Here is a 25,794-nt window from a genome sequence, read left to right as displayed (position 1 = left end):
AGGTTATAAAAACTAGATGGGACGTTATGAAAAATAAAAAATACCCAAAAAAATACTCCAACTGTCCGAATTTGTTAGTTTATTTTTGAAATTTGTGCCATTTTTGATTGTTTATATTTCTCAATATAGATATTAAAGAATATGTAATATGAATCTTATTTGATAAATTTCAATTAATTTTATGATACAAAATTCACAAAATCATAACATTTTTTTATAAATTAAAAAATATAAGCAATAAAAATAACAAATTTTAAAAACGGACCAACAAATACGAATAAATGTTAGTGCCTGAGACAAAGTTTAGGCGAGTGATTTTTCAGTGCCGAGCGAGTATATCCTACGTGATACCACTCGGCGCATCCGAGCCGTCCGATACACTTTTGGACGGCTCGGATTGAAACCCTCTCTCTCCTCTCATCCCTACACTTTTTTTTTTCTATTTTTCTCCAAATCTGAGCCGTTCAAACACATAATGGACGGTTCGGATGAGCAATCGGACATCACGTGACGTGGTACCACTAGGCACTGAAATTTTTTCCAGTTTAGGCAGTCAACCGACCACCTAGATTGACCAAGGAACGCGGGTATTAGTTGTCAGTTACGTGTGGCTGAGAATACTTTCATATATATATATATATATATATATATTCCTTAAAAAACGAGAGAATAAAAATAACTAACCAACCAACCGACACGACCCAGTGGGCGACAGGTGGCCGGATAACACTCGCGTAGATCATAAGCCGACTAACGAATCCACCGCCTTTGAAAACGCGGCAATGGTTCCTTCAAAGATAAGAACGTCTATCAACCATCCGATCTCAGAACATCGCCTAATCCTAGCCGTGCATCTTCACCGCCCTCCCCTATAAATAGCCCTCGACCTCTTTCGCTTCATGCCTTGTCTGGTTTTACGCATCTAGGCAGCGACTAGGTGATCTCCTGTCGGTATCTCCCTCTTACCCTTTTCTAGGGTTTCGGAGTTTGGCTTCTAAATTGGCGATTTGGTATTTTGCATATTGTGTAGGTTGTTTCAGGTTGACTTCGTTCCTTACGATCCGAATGCTTATTCAAGTTGGTAGCGGTTACGTATACCTTTGGAAATCGTTGATTTTTCTGTGGAACTTCCCTTGCTAATACCTTAAAGCGTAGCGCTTGATTTTAACGGTGTGCTGATCTTGGAAACTCTTCGATTCTGTTTCCTAAAGGTTATGTTTGGCGATTCCGTATCTGTAGAAGATAGATTCGGGTCGAGTAGATGATCTTGTTGGCCACAATTCGAATATATTAATTCAGGTTCCTTTACTAGTGGAGTTCTCTGATTTTTTTGGAATATCTCTTGCTATACCTAACTGGTGGAATTCCCTAATTTAATGTACGGCGATTCTGTATCGGGTGAAGATTTTTTCAGGTTTCATTCATAGATGTTCTTGTTTGCCCCATTCGAATTCTAGTCGAGGTTTCTTTATCAATTGAATTCTTGGATTTCTTTGGGCTTTTCCTGCCATTACCTAACAACTTGAGCTTGGTTTGAAGGGATATGCTGATCGGGGGATAATTGTTTCAGTGTTCCAGAAATCGGATTAAAGTACTTATGGATTTTTGATTTGAGAACGCTGGTTGTTGGCTTGGGTATAAGATTTCCTTTCTTTGACTCCTAGTCAGAGGTGATTAATCGAATTGATTTCCATGTACTACCATGAGGTTATTACTTTAAGATATCATGAATTCTACAGTTCTCTATTGGGATATCTAGATGCGGATTAAGGGGTATTGAAGGATTTGGATGAGATTTTGAATGTAGATCCACCTGTCAGAATTTTTTCGGGACAAGGTTTGTGGTATTTTCTAGTGATATCTCGAACCATATGTTTGATGTTTGATTGGACTTATCTTAACTAGTCGGATGGTTCTTTGCTGTTGATGATGTGTCCTGGAGTTTAGGCTTTAAGTATGGTACAAATAATTTCTGGGTTATGTCTGTGATCCCTTCTTGTTGATAAATATTGTCCTAGTCGTTGACATTGGATTTCCTTGGTGGCCATTCATATGATTCCTATTTTTTACACTAAACGGCAAACTAAAAAATCTGGCACGAAAGGGGGAATGTGTTCCCATGACTCTTGATAGGTTATTAGCTCTTGCATATTTCAGAAATTCCCCTTTTGTTTTCCATTCCAGCTCTTGAAAATCCATAACTTGGCAGGTCGCTCAAGCACGTAAATTTGTGCCTGAACTAACTTTATTGTGAAATTTTCATTATTTTATTTTATTGTGAAATTTTCTTTCTAAAATTTTGTGAAATTCATTGATATTTCAAGTTGTGGTATGATTCTTGCACTTTATTTATTCATACAAGCATTCTGAATTTTGTCATTGTATAGAGTTAGAGATCACACAATTTCCATAGCACAATTTGGGGCGGAAATTATTTTTATTTAGTTTGAGGATTGTGGTTCATGCTAGTCATTTGTCGGTAGCTAGATTGGTGTCATTGTCGGATACCTTTCTCTTTGTTGCAGTCTTGTTTGGGGTAGGTCAAGATCTTCAAGAAGTAGCTGCATATGCTTTTGTAGGAGAGTTGTGGGCATTGCATAGTAAAAGTTTGCTTTTGTGGTTTTAAATTATTTGCTTTTCTAGGACGTGACGAGAAGAAAACACGGATGAAGTTGGATTCTCAATGATGGTTTGTTATTGTTGTTCAATGTTCATTACAGTTAGAAATTCTTTGCTGAAGTACTTTTGGTGATAGTTGAGTCTCATATTTGGACAGGAGAGAGCTCGATCACACTGGATTTTTTTGTTTTGCATTGTTCCATATCATTGGTCATTTTTTTATTACAGTTTCTGGGAGGATTGCTGAGTGGGTTGCCATCATGTCATTGGGTATATCACTATGCTTCTTTCTTTTGTATCACCTCTCCTTTTGCTGGCCTCTACCTAATATGTTTATGCAGCACTGACTGTCAAGCGATGTCATTTTTTAAAATTTCCATTTCATTTGTATGGCGAGTCTTAGAAGCAGAAGCCCCTTGCATGCAGGTATGTTTCTCTAATTGTGGCACTCTTCTGTAAGAACTTGCAGATAATAGTTGCCCACTTATCTCTTGAAATACAAAACAAGGTCACCTTTTAATAAAACTAATACACTTGGCACTCAATATTTTCAGTGAAAGGTATCACTGCATAAGTTAAATAATGCACTTGCTCACCCACCGTAGGAACTCAAGTTCTTCTTTGTTCCTTTTTATGTTCTTTTTCATAAATACCATTTCATGAAGGAAGTCCAAGACCTTACCAACTGCCTATAACAACTCGTCCCAAGAAACTGTGAACCTCAAAATGAGAAATGATGCTAAACCCTAAGATGATAAAAACCTTGTTAACTGAGCTATATTCCAAACATTTATAACAAATTTATGGTAGTTTGCAGATTTTCAGTGAAGGTAGTTTATCATCTCGTAAGTTAAATGCACTTACTCACCACAGGAACTCAAATTCTTCTTTGTTCTTTTTCTGAACACCATTTCATAGATAAAGTCCAAGACCTTACCCATTGTATATCACAACTTGTCCCAAGAAACTGTTAACCCCAAAATGAGAAATGATAAGATGCTGAACCCTAAGACAATAAAAACCATGTTATCTGAGCTATTTGCAAAAATTATTGCAAATACATGGTAGTTTGTAGATTTTCGGTGAAGGTAGTTTCTTATTTTGTTTCTTCCAGAGATTTGCTACCCTAACTAGGTACTTGGAATGCACGTCATGGCTCAGTGTTGAAGTATAAGGCAATGGAGTTGTTTGACTTTGATTTTTGTCCTTTCTTTGGATTACAATGCTGGCACTTCATCTTAATAGTTTGGTTTCACGGTTTTTGCTTGTTATGTTGTTTGGTGCAAGTTACCGGGGAGCTGAACAGCGGAGGGGTGTAATAGTTCTTTTTTGCTGAGAAATCCAAGCTGCTTCAGTTTTAAGATACTGCATGATCTCTTTGTAGCAAATTTGGAACCCTATACTATGATGTTGATGATCTATGGCAATTTGGTATTGCATACTATGGGCTCGGGTTTATTTTCTTGTGTTGTTTGTTACTTTGGAGTTCTGATTCAGGATTTGTTTGGATTTCCCCTAGCTACACCTAACAAGTTGTGCTTGGTTTGATGGACATGCTGATTGGGGAAAATTCTTAAATTGTGTTCCTTAATGTCGCATCGTCTGGTGATTTCATCTTGGTCGAGGATTCGAGATAGATTTGGTTTGGGTTGGGTTGGGTTGATGTCTATTAATTCAGGTTCCTTTGCTATTGGTATTCTTTGCCTTCTATGGAATTTCTGTTGCTACTACCCAACAAGTTGTGCTTGATTTGATCGGTTTACTAATTGGGAGCAAATTGTTTTTCACTGTTGCAGAAAATGGTTTTGAGTGCTTTTGGACTCTTGGTTTGACATTGGGGGTGTAAGAGTTTATTTTAGTTTTTGGCAAGAGTAACAGATTCCTTTTTTGGGTTCCCAATCAGATGTGATTACGTGAGATCATGACTTCTAGTTAATTCTTACTTTTACAGTTCTCTCGGATGGAGAGATTTAAGATTTGATTGAGGTGAAGTGAAGGATCTAGGAGCATTTTGAATGTGGGTCCTCCTCTCAGAATTTTTGACGTAGAAGGTTTATTTAACAATTTTCTTCATGTTTATCCCAACCATCAAGAGATTTTGGTTGATGGACTTCCCTTGACTGGTTGGATTTCTCTAATGGTGCTTCGCACTGTGTAATGCGTTCTGGATATTTGATATTTTTTTGCTGATGGATACTGCCTCCGCCGCTCGTTAGTCTTGGTGGCCATTCATGTGATTGTTTTTGTAGTTTACTTTGGTCTTTATTATGGAGGATTGGAGATTATTCTAGTCATGTTTGTTGGTAGCTGGGTTTTGATATTTCATGTTATGGTATGAGACCTGTCTTTTCCTTGCAGTCTTTCTGGGGTGGCTGTTTATGCTTTTGTAGGAGAGGTGGGACACTGCTGGACTGTGTTGGCATTGCTCTAACTTATTTGCTTTCCTTAAGACATGTCGAGGAAATGCAGGGTTATGATGTTGGTGTTAAGGATGAAGTGGATTCTCCCTATGCTCAGTTGTTCGAGTAGTTGCAGGGACTGGTATTGGCTTATCATTGTTTGCGTTGTACTATTTTGGTTGTTGTAGTTGGTTTGCCTTTTGTAAACTAAAATTTTGGGGACAGTAGGTCTCATGGAGGACAGGACGGTGGTGAATTGATGATGGATTTTGGTCTTGTTTCATTCCTTTGCCTTTTTTAATCCCAATATTTTGGATGATTGAGAAGCACATTGCCATCCTGTCGTTGGGTATGTTTCTGTGCTTCTTCCTTTTTTTGCCATCTCTCCTACTGCTATCTATCTATGCAGCATTATCTATCATGGGTCTCGTTTTTTAGTTACCATGTGTGCCATGAGAGTCGCCCCCTGCATGCAGGTTATAACAATACTCTTGCATGTCTTCCTTGTACTATCCTATATTACGAGTATTATTTTACGACAGGTTTATTTTTTTAATCATCTTTCCGTCCTCCTGCGTAAGTTTTGCAGATCTTTATTGGCATGGAGAGGGAGATGCAATATTGGTTCTGTGACTTCTGTCTGTCTTACATTGTATATTCTGGAATTTTTTCCCCATGATTGGTATTAGATTTGTGTAGATAAGATATAAGACCAAACTTAACATTTTTGTAGATTTCTTTAGGTGTTAAACATATGTACTGATCATCGAATCGTCAAGGTTAGAGTTTTGCATTTGAGATAAGTTATGATAAGCCATGTATAGGGTCTTGGAGTTCCTTTGTTTTGTGTGCCTATTTAAGGTTTTATCTTTTGGTAGCTCGTTCTGTAAGCCAGGGAGCTGAACAATGTACTAGCAGTAATATTTTCTCCCTCTCTCTTTTCACCTGACATCCTAAGTTGTGTTCTTGTCCATCATGGTTTATATTAGGTTCTTTCCTGCAGCATTTGTTGAAGTTGGAATTGCATTTTAGGAGGTATTTGATATTGTGGTAGCACCTGCAGATGTCTCAAATGTCTTTGTTTTCGGCTTTGTCTTTTTTGTTGTTTTCTTGCTCCTTCTGTCAACCTAATTGTATCCTCACGTGTTGTAGATGTGGTTTGTCAGCTCCCAACCCGTTATGACACATCACCTGCATTGGATTTGAGGGAAACAAGATAAATATTGCTCATTCCATTCCCCTCTCATACTACTTTTTCTCTCTTCCTTCAATTGTATAAGATGCGAGATTGGCACGTCAAATTTTCCCCGCATTCTTGTGCTGCAGGGGTACTTTCTAATTTCGCGAGCTGCTGTAACCTGCGAGACAGCCTGACCTTTGTTTCTGTTCTTGGTTAGAAGTGAACTCTGATTTCTCTCAGTATCAACCGATTAAGGGCTGTTTTACATTCTGTATTTATTGTTATTGTTTCCTTTGAAGGAATCTGCAATGCTGAAGCTAGGTGAAAAGGTGCATCACAGAGAACACTTACAGTGTTGCTATTATTATAGTTATGTTAAACCCTCTCCTATTACATCTTATCTTGCTCTATTTTGTTGATGGGATAGAGCTTCAACTTCTTTAGTTCTATATTCTGAGATAATGCTGGGATTTCGGCTTTAGTTCGGTCAAGTTTGGATTATGGAACTTTTTCCCTAGATGCTGATCTGTGTTGAAGTGTCACCTAACCTCTCTATCTTAGAAACATTAAGGGATAAATCTATATGGCGGCAAGTGATGATCTCTGAAACTAGGATTATCCAATACAGCGGCAAGTCCAGTTTCAGTCCATACAGAATCTGGTTCTTCATTTGTTGGCCTTGTCCTTGTTGAACTCAAATCACTTGTTGTAGCTCTCTGGTTTTGTTGACTTCAAGCTCGTTGGCTACTCAGCCTTCAGTGATGCTTTCTGTTGAGTTTGGCACATTGGTTATCTAGTAATCTTCTAAGCAGCTTTGTGTTGAGTTTGGCATATAACCAATGATGGTTGTTCAGATGCAATCGGTGTGCTTCTTCCGGATATTTGAAAGATGTTTCCAACGACGACTCAAGTATACCACTATGATGGCACATCCCTTATTTTTCCATACATTTCTTTCAGTTGGATTTGCAAGCAGGTTTCCATATCTTCCCTCGTGCCTGCCACCACGTACGCTATCCCTATGTGGCTGCCAATTCATAGTGCATGCAATTAAAATCTATACTAGTCAATTTAGTTGTCTGGTTTCAATCCAAAAATTTTGGTTGACTTTGTTGAGTTTCTTTTCTTGATGATATTGTTTTCATTTTGGTTTGCAGTTCCTTGTGCTTCTTAATGTCAGTTGCCGAGCGATTGTTGGCCATACTTGGATTTTGAGTTTCGAGCTCTGCGGTCACCTGTTTTTGGGGATTTATACGACACTATGACGTTCAAGTTTGTGGTAGTTTTCGTGTTTCATTACCTATATGCCAGTTTTTTTCCCTCTATATTTCATCTTCTACGTGTTTTGGTCCTTGTAATTTTTTTTTGGGTCCTTGTTCTTTCATTAATCTTCATCTCTTCCATCTTTCATCACATTTCAACCTTTTTGTAATTTGTTTTCTAGAAGTCAGTGTGGTGCTGACAAGGGGATGTATTTTGCAATCACGGTGGACCACCAAATTAAGTCACGATAAGCATGATCTGATTCTGATTACAACAACATTCTCTGGCGATCAATCATTTTTATTGAAGAATCCATTGCTTAAGGTTTATGTTTGTTGGAATGCCGTGATCTCTGTCTCTGTATTAGTAACTCTTGAGATTTACTTTCAGAGATAGACATACCCTTGTCAAGTGCCGCGGGAATGCCAACTTGGGCCGGACTGTTATTTGGTCTTGTTTTAGACGGTTTAGTGTTGGTTTTTATTTTTATTTTTCTTTTGTCCAACAGAAATTTACAATATTAAAAGCTAGCAAGGTCGTCGTTTGAGTTTGCTATTTTTTCCTCAAGCTGTCACTCGTTATTTGGTTCCCTTTTTGTCCTCTTCTTCTCTTGAACTCTTTATTTCTTTTAAGTTTTGTTTCTGCTTTCCAAGTTATGTTTCATTTTGTGCTGGCTATTAGGTATTTGGTTTATGGGCAGTTACAAGCTTAATGTACTGATTTTGTTAATTGTAGTTGGTGTACAACAGCTCTTTACATGAGATTAATCGGAGGGCATCCTTTGGCACCCCTTTCCCCTATTTCTCTTGCATTTTAATGCGTTCTCTTTTCCTTTATTGATTGCGTGATTCCCTGCAGCAATCTAAATTTCATTCAAGGAGGAATCAAATGTTGTCGGGCAGCCAAGGGTCTCTCTCCTCCTCTCCTTTTGCCGTTCCGTTTTTCTTTCCTCATCCTTATTCTGTGGGTATGCGGTATATGTGTTCTATCACAAAGCACATCATGAAGGCTGAATTAGAGGGTAAATTATGCTAAGAAGTTGTTGAAGAGTCGTGCCCATCTAGCAAATATCCCTAATCACTTATTTTTTCTGCTTGCTCCCATCGGTGGCATCATAATGTTGTCTTCCACTATAGCAAATCCCTATAGGCAGTTCAGTTTTCTTTGACTTCTTGTGGTGCAGATGCGTTCATTATATTATATGTGCTGCTAAAAAGTGTGGAGTAAGCTGAACTTTTAACTGTATTCCCTTAAATCTCTGGAGTAAGGTGGTCTGGTGATTTTTTTTAGGAGCAAGATCATCACTAACCGTGGTATTATTTACATTATAATGTCTGCATTTATGTGGGTGTCAGTTATTGTGGTGGTTCATTCTGAGCTGCAACATTGTTCCTGGTCGATTCATGTAAGGTAACTGGAATCTAGGGCAATCTCTGCTAAAGTTCGATTTACCTGAGATGTTAGTGATGATCTTGTTCCTTATTGGTTTATTGCCTTGTCCAGCCTGGTTGATCTGTGACAAGTGACGCACTTCTATGTAGACTTCGAGACATTGGTGACTGAATGACAGTACTCTTTGGTTACTGATTACCCTTTTTCATATTCTCTATGTTCCGGGTAGTGCTACAATTATTGTTAAGTCTATCCATGCATAGGTGAGGATAAGTTGTTGATCTGGAATGTTGCATTGGTTGTTTAAGATGGGATCCTGGACTGGTGAGATTTCCATAAAGTTTTCCTGTTGTGTTCCTTCTATGTAGGTTTCTATTGACGTTGACAAATTGGTTGGCGCTGATGGTTGCTTAGATGTAGTTGGCATCGAAGGGATTGTTAGGCTGTGGGCTGGAAATCGTGATTCTTTTGGGGTAGGTTGCCGTGTACGTATCTTTTATGGTTGGTGTTCCTCTTTCGGTACATTACCAGGTGCAATAAAGCTAAGTTAGGGAAGGAAACTATATCCTAATCTTGCCATATGAAAGAAATAGACTGAGGGGAAGGTATCAATTTTTGCCATTTTTGTTTGATGGGGACACTGCTAACAGGAAGATTTCTATTGTAGTATCTGTCAGCAACCTCTATCGACTTTGTTATAGTTCTCTTTGCAGCAACACTTCTTATTTACCAGTGTACACTTTCAAGCAAAGTATTTCAAGTATCAGTGGCAGAATTGGGAGTGTGACAGGGCCTATGTGGTGTATGTTCTAATTTTGCGAAGGCCAAGTTCTACTTTTGTCTGACTTGTAGACTTGATGCTAAGGTATTCTTGCATGTCTTCCTCTTGGTTGGGCTTTTTCTTATATATTCTTGTATCCTTGATGGCCGAAAGTGGAAAAATGCTACTATAGCTTGTGAAGAATCCAATCTATCCCATGATGATTAGTAGCTGCTGCTGTGTATGGACACCTGGGGACACATATATGTAGATGCAATATACGAGGTTTGGTCATCTGTCTCCAATGTTTATTCTTTGCTAGGGGTCTGGGACCTTTTCCTTTGTTTTGGGCTCTTGTATGCGAAGTAGGGTTCTGTTTCATACTATGTTCATACATTTTACTTCTCTATCAATAGGCAGATAGGTCTCTTGTTTCAGTGCCTAGGAAGACCTATAGGCCTGTAATCAAGCTCTAACAGTTGTCGCTGCGGGAAAACTTGGTAGTTCTATCGTGCATCTTCTTTATTTATTCTCCATTATTATTGGTAATTTTTTATCTCATTCTAAAAAGTTTTTGTATCTACATTCCAATGATTAATAGCGATGATTTTTTTTTTTGATCCGATTAATAGTGATGATGGATCTGGTCTTTTTTAACACTCAGTAGAGGAGTTTTTGTGGGAAATTAGACTTCAAGACTCATTGTTCTATTTGTGGCAGTTGGTCTGGTAGTTCAGTTGCATCATTAGCTTTTTTAAGTTGTAGAGAATGTATGCTGGGAGACATTAATATACTCTCTTCTTTTGGTCAGTCATGCAAGATTTTCAGGCTACTTTCTTTTGCCCTCCTTTGGATTGAAGGGCATCTCACTTGCGAACTCTTATTTGGGTGTGAGTGTCTGTATAGATCTATTTGCATCAAATGGGAAGTCTCTTAGATGGAGGTTTTGTTGATGGGAGTCTCTTACCCTTTTTTTCTTTTGACCTCTTTTTGATCTGTTTGTGAAAAGGTTATTTCATTTTGAAGTCACTTCATTTGTGGTCTGAGACTTGTATTTGCCTTGCAGTCTTGTTTGGGTTGGGTTTCAAGTTGTTTAGCATAGCTGTGAAATGTATTTGAACTTGTTGGTTTGGTCATCTATTGATTCTATCCTAAAAGTCAGTATCTATTATATGAAAATAATTGTTTTTTGTTATTTACTAATATTTGTTGTATCAATATTTTAACTCCGCTTGAATTCTTTTACACAGCCGATCCCAAGCCCGGAGAAAGGAGGAGGGTTGTACATTTGGTAGGCTTACAATCATCACGTAAAAAGATTCAGTCAGATCTTTTATGAATGTATTCGATTTATGGTTTGGTTTGATTTGCATTTTGGAAACTCGACTTGAGTAAGGCACATGAACATGCTTTGGAGATGGGTATGAAGTTAGCATTCCCTTGTGTCTGTGGGTGGTTGTAGCTGGACTTGAACTTGTGGTAGTATGGTCTTCTTTTTCATGCCACAGCTGTAGTACTATCTGTCATGAGCTGTAATTTTTCTTCTTTCCCGGTGTATTATGAGGTCGTAATACGATTTTTCAAACTCTTGTATGTAGGTTTTGATGCTTTTTTAATCTCTTTCAATGCCAGTTGCTTAAAAGCACTCGGGTATGCAAGTTTCTGATAACTGTAATTTATGTTTCTATGTAAAAGTATTGGAATCAATCAGAGATTCCGAGTCACTATTTTAATCATTTTTCTCCCCTCCTCTTGCATGAATTCTGCAGATTTTATTGGCATTATCAGTCTTGTTTGTTTTACATCATGCGTTCCTTGCTTGGAGCTGTTGCTACAGTGGTCTACTGGTTATTATCTGTGCCGTTACATTCCTTCCTTCCTTGGAGCTGTTGCTATAGTGGTCTTACTATCTGTGCCTAACTGCTCGAACCCCCCTCTCCCTTTACTCATGTTTTCTGTTTACGGACTTCAAATGTCGTCTCCACTAGGTCATGCTTTCGTTCCATTTTTCTTTTTATAGGAACAAAGGAAGCTTTGGACTGGTTCCATCTGCAGTAGATTCACATCCTGTCTCATACCATGTTGGCCATGCCTACATGGCTCTCATCAGACATAGTGTGGGCTATCAAGTTCACCCAGGCTATTTGTAGTCCGGTTTCGCATCGGACTTCTTACACAATCATGGTAATGAATTTTCTCTGCATTCTCGTGGTGCAGGGGTTATTTTTAATTGCGCATGCTGATGTAATTTCTGAGACAGCCTGACCTTTGTTTCCTTTCCTGGTTAGAACTGTATTCCAATTTCTCTCTGTATCGGCCGGTTAAGTGCTGTTTAACTGTGTTTGTGATTATGTTTGCACTGAAGGAAGCTGAGATCCAAAGCTAGGTGAAAGGTGCATCACAAGGAGCACTTACTGTATAGCTATTATGTTAAACCCACTGCTAGTACATCTTGTTGTCCTCTATTGATGGAATAGAGCTTCAGCCTTTTAGTTCGTTTTTTTTTTTTGAGATAATAATGCTGGGATTTTGGTTTTGATCTGCTCAAGTCTAGATTTTGGAATTTTTCAGACGTTGATATCTGTTGAACATTCACCTTCTTTTCGAGCTTCTCGATCTTAGTTTTGTCAAGTGGTAAAGTAAGCGATGATCTCTGGTTAGTTTCAGTCCATACGGGATCTGGTTCTTCATTGATTGGACTTGTCCTTCATGGTTAAACATAATCATTTGTTTTAGCTTTCTGTTTGTGTGGACTTCTAGCAGATTGGATATTCGACTTTCTCAGCAGCTACTTGAGTTTGGCTGCCGGGTGCCCCGCTTCCCTATGCGGCTGCCAATACGTAGCGTATGCAATTGAAGTCTACAAGATTGTGGTTGATATTGTTCCCATTTTGGTTTGCAGTTCCTTATCCTTTATGTTGGTTGCCGCCAAGTGATTATTGCCCGTTGTTGGATTTTGAGTTCCATAGTGACCTTATTTTCGAGGATTTTAAACTACACTATGAAGTTTAAGTATTTGGTGGTTCTTTCAATGATTTTTTATACGCCAGTTTTTCTTAGTCTTTCACTCATCTTCATCATTTTTTTGGTCCTCATTGTTTAGTATCTTTCTTCAAAATTTCAACCTTCTTGTAATTGTTTTCCGGAAATCAATGTATTACCTACAAGGGAGTGAATTCTGCAATCACAGTTGGACCACGAACATTCTAAATTTTGGTTACAACATCGTTCTAAATTTCATTCAAGGAGGAAACAAATATTATTGGGCTGCCCGGTCACTTGGTTACCACCACATTCTCTGGTGATATTACTCTTTTTTACTGAAAAAATCCATTACTTAAGGTTTTATGTTATTTGGAGCAGTGTGATCTCTTTGTTTATGTGTCATTTGAAAATTACTTTTTGAGATAGACAGACCCTTGTTATGTGCTGCGGGAATGCCAACTCGAGTCAGACTGTTATTTGATCTCATTGTTTAGATGGTTTGAATGTTAGTTTTTATTTTTCTCTTGTTCTAGCAGAAGTTTACAATATTGAAACTTGCAAGGCCTTCGTTTGTGTTTGCAGATTTTTTCTTAAGCGGTCACTGCTGGCACTCATTATTTGGTTCCCTTTTTATCCTTTTCTTCTCTTCAGTTATTTTTTATATGTTCTGTTCCTTGTTTCTGAGTAATGCTTATTTTGTGGTGCCTATTTAGGTATTTGGTTTATTCGCAATTATGGGGAGAGAAATAGTTGGACAATATAAAGATTTCAAGGTGATAGTTCTGAGTTCATTAATGGTAGATGGTGTACAACCTCTTTGTATGTTGTCAGAAAGCTTTTTACATAAGATCAATGAGAGGGTATCTTGTGGCTACTAGTATTAAATGTCAAGTTTTCTCCATCATTTGGCACCCTTTTCCACTATTTCCCCTGCATTTAATGCAGTTTATTTTCCTTCATTGATTACTTGATTCCCTACAGCATTCTAAATTTCATTCAAGGAGGAAACAAAAATTGTCGAGCAGCCAAGCATCTCTCTCCTTCACTCCTTTGTTCTGTTGCATCTTTCTTTCCTCATCGAAACTAGGTGGGTCGCGGTATATAGATGAGATCTATCACCAAGCACAACATGAAGGCTGAATTAGACGCTAAATAACGGTAATTTGTCGTTGAAGAGCAGTACCAAGCTAAGCAAATTTTCCTAGATTGCTTCTACTTCTTCTGTGGCGTCATAATCCTCTCTTCCATGGTAGTAAATATTCTTGTAGGCAGTTTAGTTTTGTTTACTTCTGCTGCTGCAGATGGGTGCAATAACATCTATGTGCTTCTGGGAATTGTGGATAAGCTGAAATTCCTTTCAGATACCAGTTTGAACTGGATTCTCTTATTCTCTCGAGTAAGATGCTCTGGCTTGTGGTTATTTTTGTTAGCAATGACACAATCAGTTTGTGGGGAAAGGTGCGTAATCGAGAATACTGACCACAGTGGTATCAGGGCCATTATACTATCCTCTGTATTTTTATTTTTTATGTCCAGCTCTGTTATTGTGGTTATGTGGTCTCTAATATGTTACTCCCTCCGTCCCATTTTAAATGCTCTTACGTAAAGTTGCATCATTTGGGTGAAAGGCTATATGGATCTATCCGCATCAAATGGCAAGTCTCTTAGGTTGGGGTTTGGTTGATGGGAGTGTTTACCTTTTTCCCCCTTTTCACCTCTTTCTGATCAGTATGTGTAGGAGTTATTGAGTGGCTCTTTCAATTCATCTCATTTATGGTCGCAGAATCGTCTTCCCCTTGCAGTTTTGTTTAGGATGGGGTTCAAGATGTTCAGCGTAGCTGTGAAGTGTATTTCAACATGTTTGTCTTTTTTTTAACATTTTAATATGTTTGTCTCCATATTTTAACTCTGCCTGTGTTATCTTTCACACAGCCGGTCCCAAGCCCGGAGAAAGGAGGAGGGTTGTAATCTGGTAGCCTCACAACCATCACATAAAAAGATTCTGTGAGATCCTTTATGATTCGATTTATGGCTTGGTTTGATTTGCTTTTTTGGATACTCGACTTGAGTAAAACACATGAACATGCTTTGGAGATGGGTATGAAGTTAGCATTCTCCCTTATGTCTGTGCATCCAGGTCTGTGGACGGTTGTAGCTGGACTTGAACTCGTGGTAGTATGGTCTTATTATCGTGTGGGGCATAATTAGCTTCGTCTAGTTGATTGTGATGCTGTAATGTTATAATGAAAACTTTGTTTTCTTGACCAGTGATGCTGGATCAGCTGTTTTCTATGGCCCCTGTGAATTATTTAGTGCCTTGCGTGCGAATAGTTCATGATGATGACGGGGGATAGTCTGTATGGATGTGTCTGTATAGAGAGGTAGAGGAGTTGTTGAGGTTTTGTTGGTCAAAGTTATCTTCTTCATTTTCTGACATCTCCCCTTATCTATTTACGCAGAAGTTATTTTATTTTGTGGCCGAGTCTTTTCCCCGTAGTCCTGTGGTTCAAATTTTTGAGACAGTAGCTGTCAATGTATTTGTACGTGTTCTCATCCAAAAAGCATTTTAGGGTCCATTATTTTTTTTTGGGGTCAAGAAATGATAAGAAAGAAACATGAACACGCTTTGGAGACAGGTATCAAGTTAGCATTCTTCCCTGTTGGCTTGTTGAAGTCATGTCTTTGGATGGTTTGTAACTTAATTTATAGGCGTTTATGTTGTATTTCTTTGGTCATTGCACTTTAATTTTCTATTGTTAGTTGCTTTTTGGGGACTGCATCTTTGTTGTGGATCGCAAGGAGCTGGATCAATGACAGTTCAAAAAAAAAGTAGCTGGATCAATGCTGGATTGTTATAGTTTTCTATTGTTTTGTTCTCTATCATCTCTTCTTTTTTTTTTTTCTTTTTTTCTTTTTTTACAGATTCTGGGATGACTGATAATTCTTTCCCTCTTATTAGTTCTCCTTATCGGTGGCCTGTTTTTTGATCTACTTGTACAGCAGTAGCTCTACCTGTCATGCACTGTAATTTTTTCCTCCCCAGTGTATCATGGGGTCGTGTAAGATTTTTCTTCCCCTTGTATATAGGTTTTATGCTTACCCATTGTCTTTCATTTTTCATCCCCTCGTATATAGGTGTTATGCTTACCCATTGTCTTTCAATGCCAGTGACTTAAAAGTTTGCATATGCAAGTTTCTGATAAGCCTTAACATATGTTCCTATATAGAAGGATTAGAATAAGTCTGAGTCACTGTTTTAATCATTTTTCCTCCTTTTGAATGGATTTTACGGATCCTATTTGCATTCTCAATCATGTCAGTTTTCCTATTTGCTGCAGCAGTCTTACTATCTGCGCCTGACCTGCTCCGACCCCCCTCTCTCCTTGTACACGTATTTTCTGTTCACAGGCTTCAAATGTTTCTACTAGGCCATGCTTTTGCTTCATGTTTCTTTTTTTAGGATCAAAGGAAGCTGTTAGAGTACTGGTTCCATTTGCAGTTGGCTAGCATCCAGTCTCATGCTAGTTTGGCTTTGCCTACATGGCTCTCAACAAACAGTGTGGGCTATGAAGTTCGGGCATGCTGTGTAGTCTGGTTTTGCCTAGTGTTTGCTTACACAATGATGGTAATGATTCTCTCTGATGCTATATTGGACCAGTAATGTAAGGTCCATGAGCTTGGATTTTAGGCTGGTTTACACTCTGGAATATGTTTTCTACAATTATTGTTGCTTTCTCTGTGGACCTTATGAACAGTGACTGGTGTAAAACCCAGGTGGTGGTGTCCAAGGGCATGATTGGATTCAGGGTGACAATGACTCACAAAGTCACAATGCTTATGCATCTAAGGATTCACGGCATTGCAGGACAAGAGGTGTTGCAGGGTATGGCCCTTTGAGATAAATAAGTGCTGTAAAGATTTTAATATGAATGTATACACAGTTCAGCAATCGCTACCTCTTCTTTTGTTCCACAATTGACGATATGCTTCCTCTTAGGGTAGATCATAAAATTAAATTGATGATAAATTGTTCCAACATTAATATTTAACTTTCTCCACACAAAAAATTGTGTAGCTTTTTGTTGGATTTACAGCAAGTTCACGTAATTGCGCTCATGCCAGGCTATCCCTACGCGGCTGTTGATGTAGATAGTGAGTGCAATTGAAATCTGGGTAGGTCATTTAGATGATCTGGTTTCAAAATGTGGTTCCTTTTTTGAGTTTCCTTCTGCATCCATGGATTAATGTTTCTTGTGTGCTTGCAGTTACCTTGTCCTTTGCTTTACGGTTGATTATTATCAGCTATTTCGAATTTGGGGTTTCTGGAGTAGTAAGCTAGTTCTGCGAGTTGTAGGGTCCATTACAAGGTTGGAAGTAATGGCTTTATACGGAATACCAAGTTTATCTATTTTCCTTCCATTTCCTCTTTCTCCATGCGTTAATGTGTTTCCTTAAGTTGCTATTTTCCTATCACCCAAGGGCCAAGGGGTGTTTCTCAGTCCTTACTGCCTGTACATGCGTTGTAGATGTGGTCTGTTACCCCACCACAGGGAATATGAGCTCGAGGGTAAATATGAGTTACCAGATATCAAATATCCCTTTATCGTGTATCTGTTCTCCTTTTACATAAATCTGCAGGTCTTATTGGCATAGTGGGGAAAATGTGATATTGTTCTTATCTGTCTACATCATTCTTGTTTCTCCTGTGGAGCTGTTGTTGCGGCAGTGTTACTCTCTGCGCCTGACCTGCTCCCACCCTCCTTTTTCCCTGTACATGTTTTCTGTTACAGGCTTCCAATAGTTTCTATCGGGTCATGCATCTGCTTCATTTTGGAAGAGGAAAAGTTAGATGCTAATCTCAATCGGCTGAAACTAATGGATGGCCTGCACAAGGGGTGGAGCATTGGATCAGTTATGATGGACGAGATGGTACTTAATAGATACATAGTCGCTATTCAGTTGATGTAGCTTTCAGTTGAATATGTGGTAAGACTCCGAATATTTTCTCTGATACAAGGTTGGTTATGCCAACATGGTTCACGTAGTATTTGCTTTTTTGATTTACTTAACTGGATTCATCTTTCGCTCTTTATATTTTCTTTTGCAGTTCCTTGTCGTTTCCTACATTTGGTATGTGGACAGCATGAACAGGAACGGGCAAATCTTAGCTGGGTTACCAACTACACAAGTGATCGCATATGATTACATATTTCGAAGTAGTGATCACTAGTTTTTTAAATTTTTAGTGGTGGCCTCCAATGAAAATGAGAATTCCTTTTCTTGCTATCATTGATAACAAGTTTTTACTATTGAATTACCCAAAAAAAAGAAAGTAAAGGTTTTTACTGTTGGTATGATTCTTACTTTAGTTATTTTGTGGAAAATCTGGTTGGCTCGTAACAAAAAAGTGTTTGATAATGTTATTGTCAATGCTAATGTTATTTGTAATAGTAATCTCATTTTTGCTTCTGATATTGTGAAAAGTTTTTTGTCAACTACTTGTGCTGCTCCTAGACCTATAAGACTTGTGTCTTGGCTGTTTCCAGGGACTGCAAAGTTGAAGCTTAACACTGATGGAAGCAGCCGTGGTAACCCGGGAGAGGCCATTGGATTTTGGGCTTCTTTGGACACTCAAAGACTGTACAAGCCTAGAAGCGGAGCTATGGGGTATATTCAGAGGTGTAGAGCTGGTTCTGAATCAAGGAATGGAGCCGATGGAGGTGGAATCAAACTCAACTTTTGCTGTTCCGTTGATCACGGAGGACCCACGCGTTGATCAAGAGCATAACATGGTTTCTCATATCATCCCTCATGATAATCTCATTCCCCTCCTTGAGGCGGATATGAGGGGAGTGGCTTTCGAGAGGTTTGAGTTTGTTTTCATTTTTTTATGTACCAAAAAGAATGATGTTGGTAAAGATGGCTACCAGAATGGTACTCTTTGTAATGAGGATGACAAATAAGTTATGAAGATGATAAAATAGGTTGCAAAAATGATAAATTTGCAAACCCCTCCCGTCTCCCGTCTCCATTGCCGGTTTGACCATTCAGAGCACCAAACTTAGGTTCCATGAATGTAGAGCCATAGAGGATCTTTCATTCCAAGGAAGCACTGAATAATTTTCTCTTTTCTTAAAGAGGCTACGGTGATAAAACTTTATGTGCCACATTGGGAGCTCGTACCAAAATTACATATTGAAGACATCGCCTTCAAACAAAGGCTTCATGGCCAACGTTGAAGCCGTTGAGCACGTCCTAAACAGCTGCCTCGCCGAGTCAAAGATTGAGTCGGCCGCTGCTGTCATCCTCCACTCCCAATCCTTTCCCACGCGCCGCCTCTGCCCAAACTTATTAACGATTTGCGAGATTTAGAAGGCATGGCAAGATTTGGAAGGCTTCATGGCAGCGGCAGGCAAATCTCTTTGCGCGCCCCACCCGCCCCCCCCCCCCGACCAAACTACTACCCCGGCAATAATTCAACCCACTCAACCCACGCCATTTTCTTATTTTTTATTTATTTACTTAATAACTTTTATATCTTTTTTCATTTTTATTTATTTAATATTATTTAAGTGTTCCAATTTTCAATCCGGTTGAATCGATGCAAAGATCTTATTTTTTTTATCATTTTGTCTTCAATGATCATAATGAATTTTTGGCTCTAAGGCCTTTCAACAAGTACCCTAAGATTTATTATTTAGTTTCAAGTCTCTATTAGGGTGCTCATTGAAAGGCCTTAGAGCCAAAAATTCATTACGACCATTTAGGATGAAATGATAAGAAAAATAAGATATTCGCACCGGTTCAAACGAATTAAAAATTGGAACACTTATTTTTTTACGCTTTATATGTACTTTTAAATTATTTAATATTATATATGTGAGTAAATTTCTTTATGTTATTGAAATTTCTTTATAGTAAGAAGTCTTTTAAAAGTAAAACAAAAAATAACTAAAAGTAAAACAAAAAAAAGTTAGTAAAAGTTAAAAAAAAAAAACAATAACAGTAATTAAAGTTTTTTATAAGTAAACAAAAAAAATTAGGAAAAATTAAAAAAAATCAAAACAGTAATTAAAGTATTTTAAAAGTATAAAAAAATTAGTAAAAGTAAAAAAAAATAAAACAGTAATTATTTACTTTTAAAAGTAAAACCAAAAAAAATTAGTCAAAGTGAAAAAAAAAAAAAACCGAAAAAGTTTCTCTTCAACCTTCCTAGCTTGATTGCGGCAGGTTGGGGCACTTCTGCCGGTGCTGGAGCAGGAAGTGGCGGCGCCTGTTCAATTTCGACCTCCTCTTGGCTGATTCCAGGGGTTTCTACCCGTGGCAAAGGGGGACTGGCTTGCGCATGGGGGCCAACGCCTGTAGAAGAGGAAGACGTTTCCGGGGCCCGGGATGGGCAAGGGGGGAAAGGCAGTGGGGCCGGGGAAGGGGGTGGTGTCAGGGGGGTGCGAGAAGAGGGCCTCCGGCGGCAGTGACTGGATAGTGTTTGATTATTTTCATGGATCGACCCCCGAAGGAGAACCAGGCAAAGACCTACAATATTTGGATAGGTCGTCTGGATGGCGACAATGTGGTTAGGTCGACGGTGGTCGGCTAGAGGTGTTGGCGGGTATGGTTTGATTTTGTTTCATGAATTCATCGAGAGAGATGAGAGAGTTGTGAACATTTATACAAATTTCAAGATGAGAATATAATGATTTGAATCACGGAGGTCGGAGACTTGAGTATTCTTAGGGACATAAATCACTATTTAACCAGAACTGCTATTTAACTCCCCATATATTTTTCATAATTTTAAGTAAAAATCACCCTAAGCGCCCTTTGAAATATTGTCAGCATTTTTCCCACGATAAAAAAAAGGGACCAAAATAGGAGGAAAAAAAAGAGGAAGGAAAAAGTTGAAAGGTTGAAAAAAGTCAACATTTGAACGACATTAGGTCCAATTAATTGAGTATTCTGAGCCTTTTTGTCAAATCAAATACGGAGTATCAAATATGAGATATCTCGCCTGTAATTTTGCTATGACTAAAAGTCCATTTAATTTGGAAAATTAGGACATATTCCATGTATGGAAGCGTCAATATGACCGTTGGAGTTGGAGCCGCTCCACGTCGCCCTCTAATTTAAACAGGGCAAGCATCTTTCTTGGAACGGTAACCAAAACCTTTTGAAAGGTCATCATCTCCCTGGCTCTCTCTCTCTCTCAGTGATTTCATCTTTCTGCAGTTCTCTCAGGATTGAACAATGTCGATAATGAGAACAGATCGCAAGCCCCCACTCGCCAGATCTCCTATGCGACTTCGTCCTCGCCGTATCCTCCGCTCCACCCCAACCAACGTCCAATTAACTCCGCCGGGTATGTTCTAACGCCGGTCAAACACACTGCTAGCAGTTTTCATTTTTCCGTTATTAGAAATAAACAGTTAGCGATTATCTTTTTCTTTTCTTTCGTTTGTGTGCGTATGAGTTTTCACAGTTTGTGTAGAAACATTTGAGATTCTCGAGAAGTAGTGGGGGTCCTGGGGGAGGGAGAAGATGAAATCTTGTTTTGACTTTTGAGAACAAGTCAACCCACCATTGTTTTTGGTTTTCACATATTTGAGAGATTTAAAAACTGCGCCTACCATTTTATTGTTGAACATGGTTTTATCTTCTGTTTTTTCATTTTTTGGGAACAGATGCAAGAAGCGAAAAACTAGCATATTTCCAGTTTTCCCTGATTTTTGGTGATTTTTTGGGGGTAAAAGTAGCATATATCCAGATTTGCTTGATTCTTGTTGAGTTTTGCACTGTATCAGGCTCTTTGACGAAAACCCAATTGCCGAATCGTCCTTCTGAATCGGAGCTCCGACCTGAATACCACACGATTTCGTACGAATTAAGGGCATTGGCGAAAATGGTGGAAAACGAGTTCGGAGATCCGGATTTGGGTAATGCCGCGTTTGGAAGCAAATCCAGGGGTATTTCAATGTCAAGTCCTCTGTTTGAAAGGGGAAGGTTTTATGAGGAGTACTCCGCGAGGAGGAATGAGAGGCTGAAGAGGAAGAAGGGGGATACAGGGGATGATGAGAGGAAGAAGAATGCTTATGGTCTCGGTGTTAAGGTTGAATGGGCGAAAAAAAGGGATTCGAAGAGGCTTGAGGGGTTGAGGAAGTCCGTGTTTTCTACTCCGGTGATAACGGCTGATTGGAAAGAGAATCCGAGGTATTTGCTGAGAAGCATGACCAAGGAGAACAAGAAGCCTCCTCTACCACCCGTGGGTGGCGGTGGTGAACGGAAAACCGCTGCTCGAAGGGTTCGGAAAATCTGATTTTTCTGAATTGGGTTTGTCAAAGAACAAAAAAAATTATTTTAGTCTGGTGTTTGCTTTAGGGGATCTGATTTGCTTCTGCTGCCTATGGTTTTTTCAAACTAGTTGTTTGATGGTGCTTTTGGTTTCCAAGCGAATTGGAAAACAGTTTGAAGAAGAGCTAGCTTTATAGTTCTTGGAAAATTTACTTCTTGTTCATGCAAAAACAGGGCTATGTTTTTCATAGCTGTACATCCCTTCTTCATTTTGTATGGTAGCATTTCGGCCTGTTTAATACTTCTTCAGAGTAGACGTCAGTCCATAAAATGCAAGGTTGCAGCTTGTGTCCGACGAACCCGAAAACCCAATAGATGCGGTTTCGAATCTTTAGATTGTAAATGGGTCATGATTCTCCCTCCTGAAGTGGTTGGGTCGCTGATCAAATTGATTGCATCAGTTGTTTCAACCATGCCAGACCCTTACGATTGACAACTTTGCATCATTATACGTTCACAACGATATCCAATTATTTCTGAACCTCCAGGTTTTGAACTTCCATCCCCATCAACAAAGGTACTTTCTAACCTGCAAAAACAGAAGTAAAATATTTGGGCCAAAGGCATTAATTAGCAGCTGAATTTTTTTGAAGAAAAAACTCGGAGAAAAAAGCGTCTTGCAACATCAGATAGCTGCAACTACTTTTGAAGACAACAGAAACAGAACCAGAGATCGGCACAGCACATCACATAACAGAAATCAACCCCAACCTTGCCTAAAGATACTGGTACATGCATGGGTTCACTACTCCCCAAAGCAATCTAAAAACATCAATGAAATCAAAATACTTCACCTGTGTGAGTTTTGAGACCATGAATAAGTTATTGTAAGCATGTTTATTGAATAAGTGTTTCCTTTTCACTTTTCGCACAAATGGTCGAACCCACACAGTTATGGACCAGGTAATCACAATCTAATGCAATTGATGCAGTATTCGGCCAAGTCATTTTGTTTGATGTAATAAACGAAATTAACTGTAGCAAGAAAAGTTGACCATAGCTCATAGCCTCACAGTTTGTATAACAGGAGGCAACACAGAGAATAAAGATTTTAACACTACCTCTTCAATATGGTACCCTTTTCTTGAAGCTTCTAAAAATAATCTCCATCTGAAATTGTATCCCTTACTAACGCAAGTGCTTATGGCATCTTCAAGCACCGATTTCTTATGTAGCCTGCAAAAAGTGCAAAATATTGTTAATGTCTTCCAAAATCACTTTGTGAGAGGAAGAGACAACTTACTCAATGAAAATAACTAATACTAGAAAGATCCAGTCAAGTCTGAAAAAGCCGGCCAAAGAAGTGTCTGTGCAAGGACATTACCTCTCCTACTTGTCAATTGGCGCTTAAGATTCCACCCATGAAGACCACCACCTTTGATATAACTAGTTTCAGTAACTATACTTCCACCAGTCTTCATCAAGCTTGGCAGGTACTTTGGCTGTGGGAAAAGCTCAAAAAATACCATACGTTAAACATTTTCAAAATAGTGGAATTAAATGGGATGGTTGTGGGAAACGTCCTTCATTAGAAAATTTAAAAAATTTTAGGAGATAAACAAAAGTGGACACGCCAACGAAGTTATCCCAAAGTTCAAATGAAGCATGCTTGGAGGATCACATGATTTAAAACCTAGCTTAGATGCTCCTAACTGTCAGACCTACCAAATATTTTGTTACATCCTTGACATGTCCCTTAATCTGGACTTGAATTGGTTGCATCTTCGATACTCGAAGCGTACTCGTCAAGATAGAACAACATTGCATGGTCCAAGTCAGCTATGAATCAATCGAAATCCTTTGAAAAAAGGATTCATCAAAAACCCAAACCTGAACCCTAAAATGGGTCAGGACGAGAACGAAGTGGTGGTCTGGCAGCGGCGAGGGGAGCGGCGCAAGGGGTAAGATCGGAAGAAGCTCTCTTTCTCACGGAATCTCGCCAATATGGTGAGAAACGAAATGGGGTTTTAAGGGGTTCTGATTCTCCCCCTCCCCCTCCTCCTCACTGTTTCTCACCATTTTGATCATCCAAACGTGAGAGAGAATCCCCTCTCCCTCAGTTTCTTTTCTCTTGAAATCCTTCAATCCAAACGAGCTGTTAGGGCTGAAAGAATGGAAGATTAGAAGAGACCTGTTTACTATGGCAGTTAGACCAGCCACAGTAACAATACGCGCGAGGGCGAGCATAGAGCGGGTTCGGTCAGTCCTACTGGAAGGATCATGTCGCTAAGCTCGCAACAACTCGTACAGTGGTAAACAAATATACTTGACAAAGCTTAATTAACTCAATTTAAACAGGCAATGTAGCAGAAATTTCATGATCATTGGGTGATAGACACATCGTTCGTAGCCTCCCTTCTTCAAAAATGACTGTTTTTGCAGATTAATAGGTGCAAAAACAGCATCAAGGGATCAAAGATAAATTCCAGTGACCATGAAATCCCGTATAAACATACTAATTGTTTGTCAAACTAATAATGGAGTAGTGGGCAGTTCTTTAATTTTCATTTGCGATATTTGGGAAAGAAGAATGAAAGCTATACACATTACAAAATCAACATCAGCTGACTGGTTGTGAGATTTAAGAATGGAAGATTAGAAGAGACCTGTTTACAATGGCAGTTTTAGATCAGCCCCATCCCTTCCTCTGCTGAACAATTTCTCTCTCGCTCGCTCGCTCGCTCAGTGAATTTGTTCGATAATAAGATGGGTTTAATCCAATGTGGCCAAGTCTATTTAAAAAAAAACAAACTCACATTGATCATCCCGGATCATGTACGAATTAGAGTTCGATTACTGTGATCATTAACTTGATTAATCCTCTTGACAAGGTCTACAACTTGAAGAGTTCCGATCAAGAAATAAGCCAGGTATAAGTTCACAATTTATCAATTACCCGCCGGAATCGTCATTATGAACAAACTCGCAGGTATGGGTTTAATCCAATGTAGACAAATCATTTTCATAAAAAAAAAACTCACACCGATCATCCCCGATTATGGATGAATTGGTGTGTTCGATTGCCATGATCATTACCATGGTTTATCGTCTTGACAAGATCTACAAATTGAAGAGTTCCGATCAAAAAATAAGCCAGGGATGAGTTCACAATTTATCAATTACCCGTCGTAGTTGTGTTTTGAGACACTTCTTATGTTCAACCTGCGAAGTGTCCATGAATTTCAACCGCCGTCGTTTTAATAAACTCCCGCGTTGTAGATGCGATATCTCAATAAGTCCCAGACCCGATTCGTTCTATTCGCCCCGAAATATCCAGCCGACCCGCCCACGGTGGGGAAGGTCATCTCCGACCAATTCAACCGTCGCCACAAGCCGGAAAAGCATCTTTGCTCAACCTTGTGAGAGTCGACTTTAACATTCTTGATGAATTACCAAGTTAATTTGTAGCATAAGAGGTCCAATAAAGTGTTTTGTTTTCTGTGAATAATTTCCTCAATTTAGTTTATTTTCCTACGTATAGTTGTCATTACTGCGCGATACACTAGTTATTAACGTTGTTTCCTCCTGAATGACTGTTCCAGAAAAGCTATCATTTATATATGCAGCTCCGTCGCTGTTTGTTAAGGACATGAACGGTTAAGGACATGAACTACATTGGAGTGAAATGGTTGATCACTTAACATTTAGGACCTTTCTACTCATTGTCAATTAATTTTGGGGCGCCGCTATTCACAGCCCTTTATTTTCTCCCATAACCCGGTAAAAATTTCCAATTATACTCGACAATTGGTTACCGAAATTGAGATATATTTTCAGCATCCAATTATCGAAATACAATATTTTTTTCAACAGCTATTTACCGAAAATGTATATTCGGCAGTTGTTTACCG

General features: G+C 38.9%; 1 protein-coding gene and 2 long non-coding RNA genes across 3 annotated transcripts; 2 read left to right on the top strand and 1 right to left on the bottom strand.

Moving 5' to 3' along the window:
* Positions 1-901: 901 nt before the first annotated feature.
* On the bottom strand, positions 902-13,370 carry LOC131330847 (uncharacterized). The gene is made up of 2 exons (XR_009201266.1): positions 12,210-13,370; positions 902-6,741 (listed from the first exon to the last, which is right to left on the bottom strand). It is a non-coding gene; the product is annotated as an uncharacterized LOC131330847 (long non-coding RNA).
* LOC131330846 (uncharacterized) lies at positions 6,740-10,183 on the top strand. The gene is made up of 2 exons (XR_009201265.1): positions 6,740-8,871; positions 8,965-10,183. It is a non-coding gene; the product is annotated as an uncharacterized LOC131330846 (long non-coding RNA).
* Positions 13,371-20,134: 6,764 nt separating the features above from the next.
* LOC131330841 (uncharacterized) lies at positions 20,135-22,152 on the top strand. The gene is made up of 3 exons (XM_058364575.1): positions 20,135-20,207; positions 20,825-20,954; positions 21,397-22,152. Exons 2-3 carry the CDS (start codon positions 20,843-20,845, stop codon positions 21,906-21,908), a joined length of 624 nt encoding a protein of 207 aa, XP_058220558.1. The 5' UTR covers positions 20,135-20,207; positions 20,825-20,842; the 3' UTR covers positions 21,909-22,152.
* Positions 22,153-25,794: the final 3,642 nt, after the last annotated feature.

The sequence above is a fragment of the Rhododendron vialii genome, chromosome 6a, assembly GCF_030253575.1.
Source record: "Rhododendron vialii isolate Sample 1 chromosome 6a, ASM3025357v1".
In the NCBI taxonomy this organism is placed as follows: domain Eukaryota; kingdom Viridiplantae; phylum Streptophyta; class Magnoliopsida; order Ericales; family Ericaceae; genus Rhododendron; species Rhododendron vialii.
The sequence above is the reverse complement of the archived record's forward strand: the minus strand, read 5'-3'. Positions and strand labels throughout refer to the sequence as shown.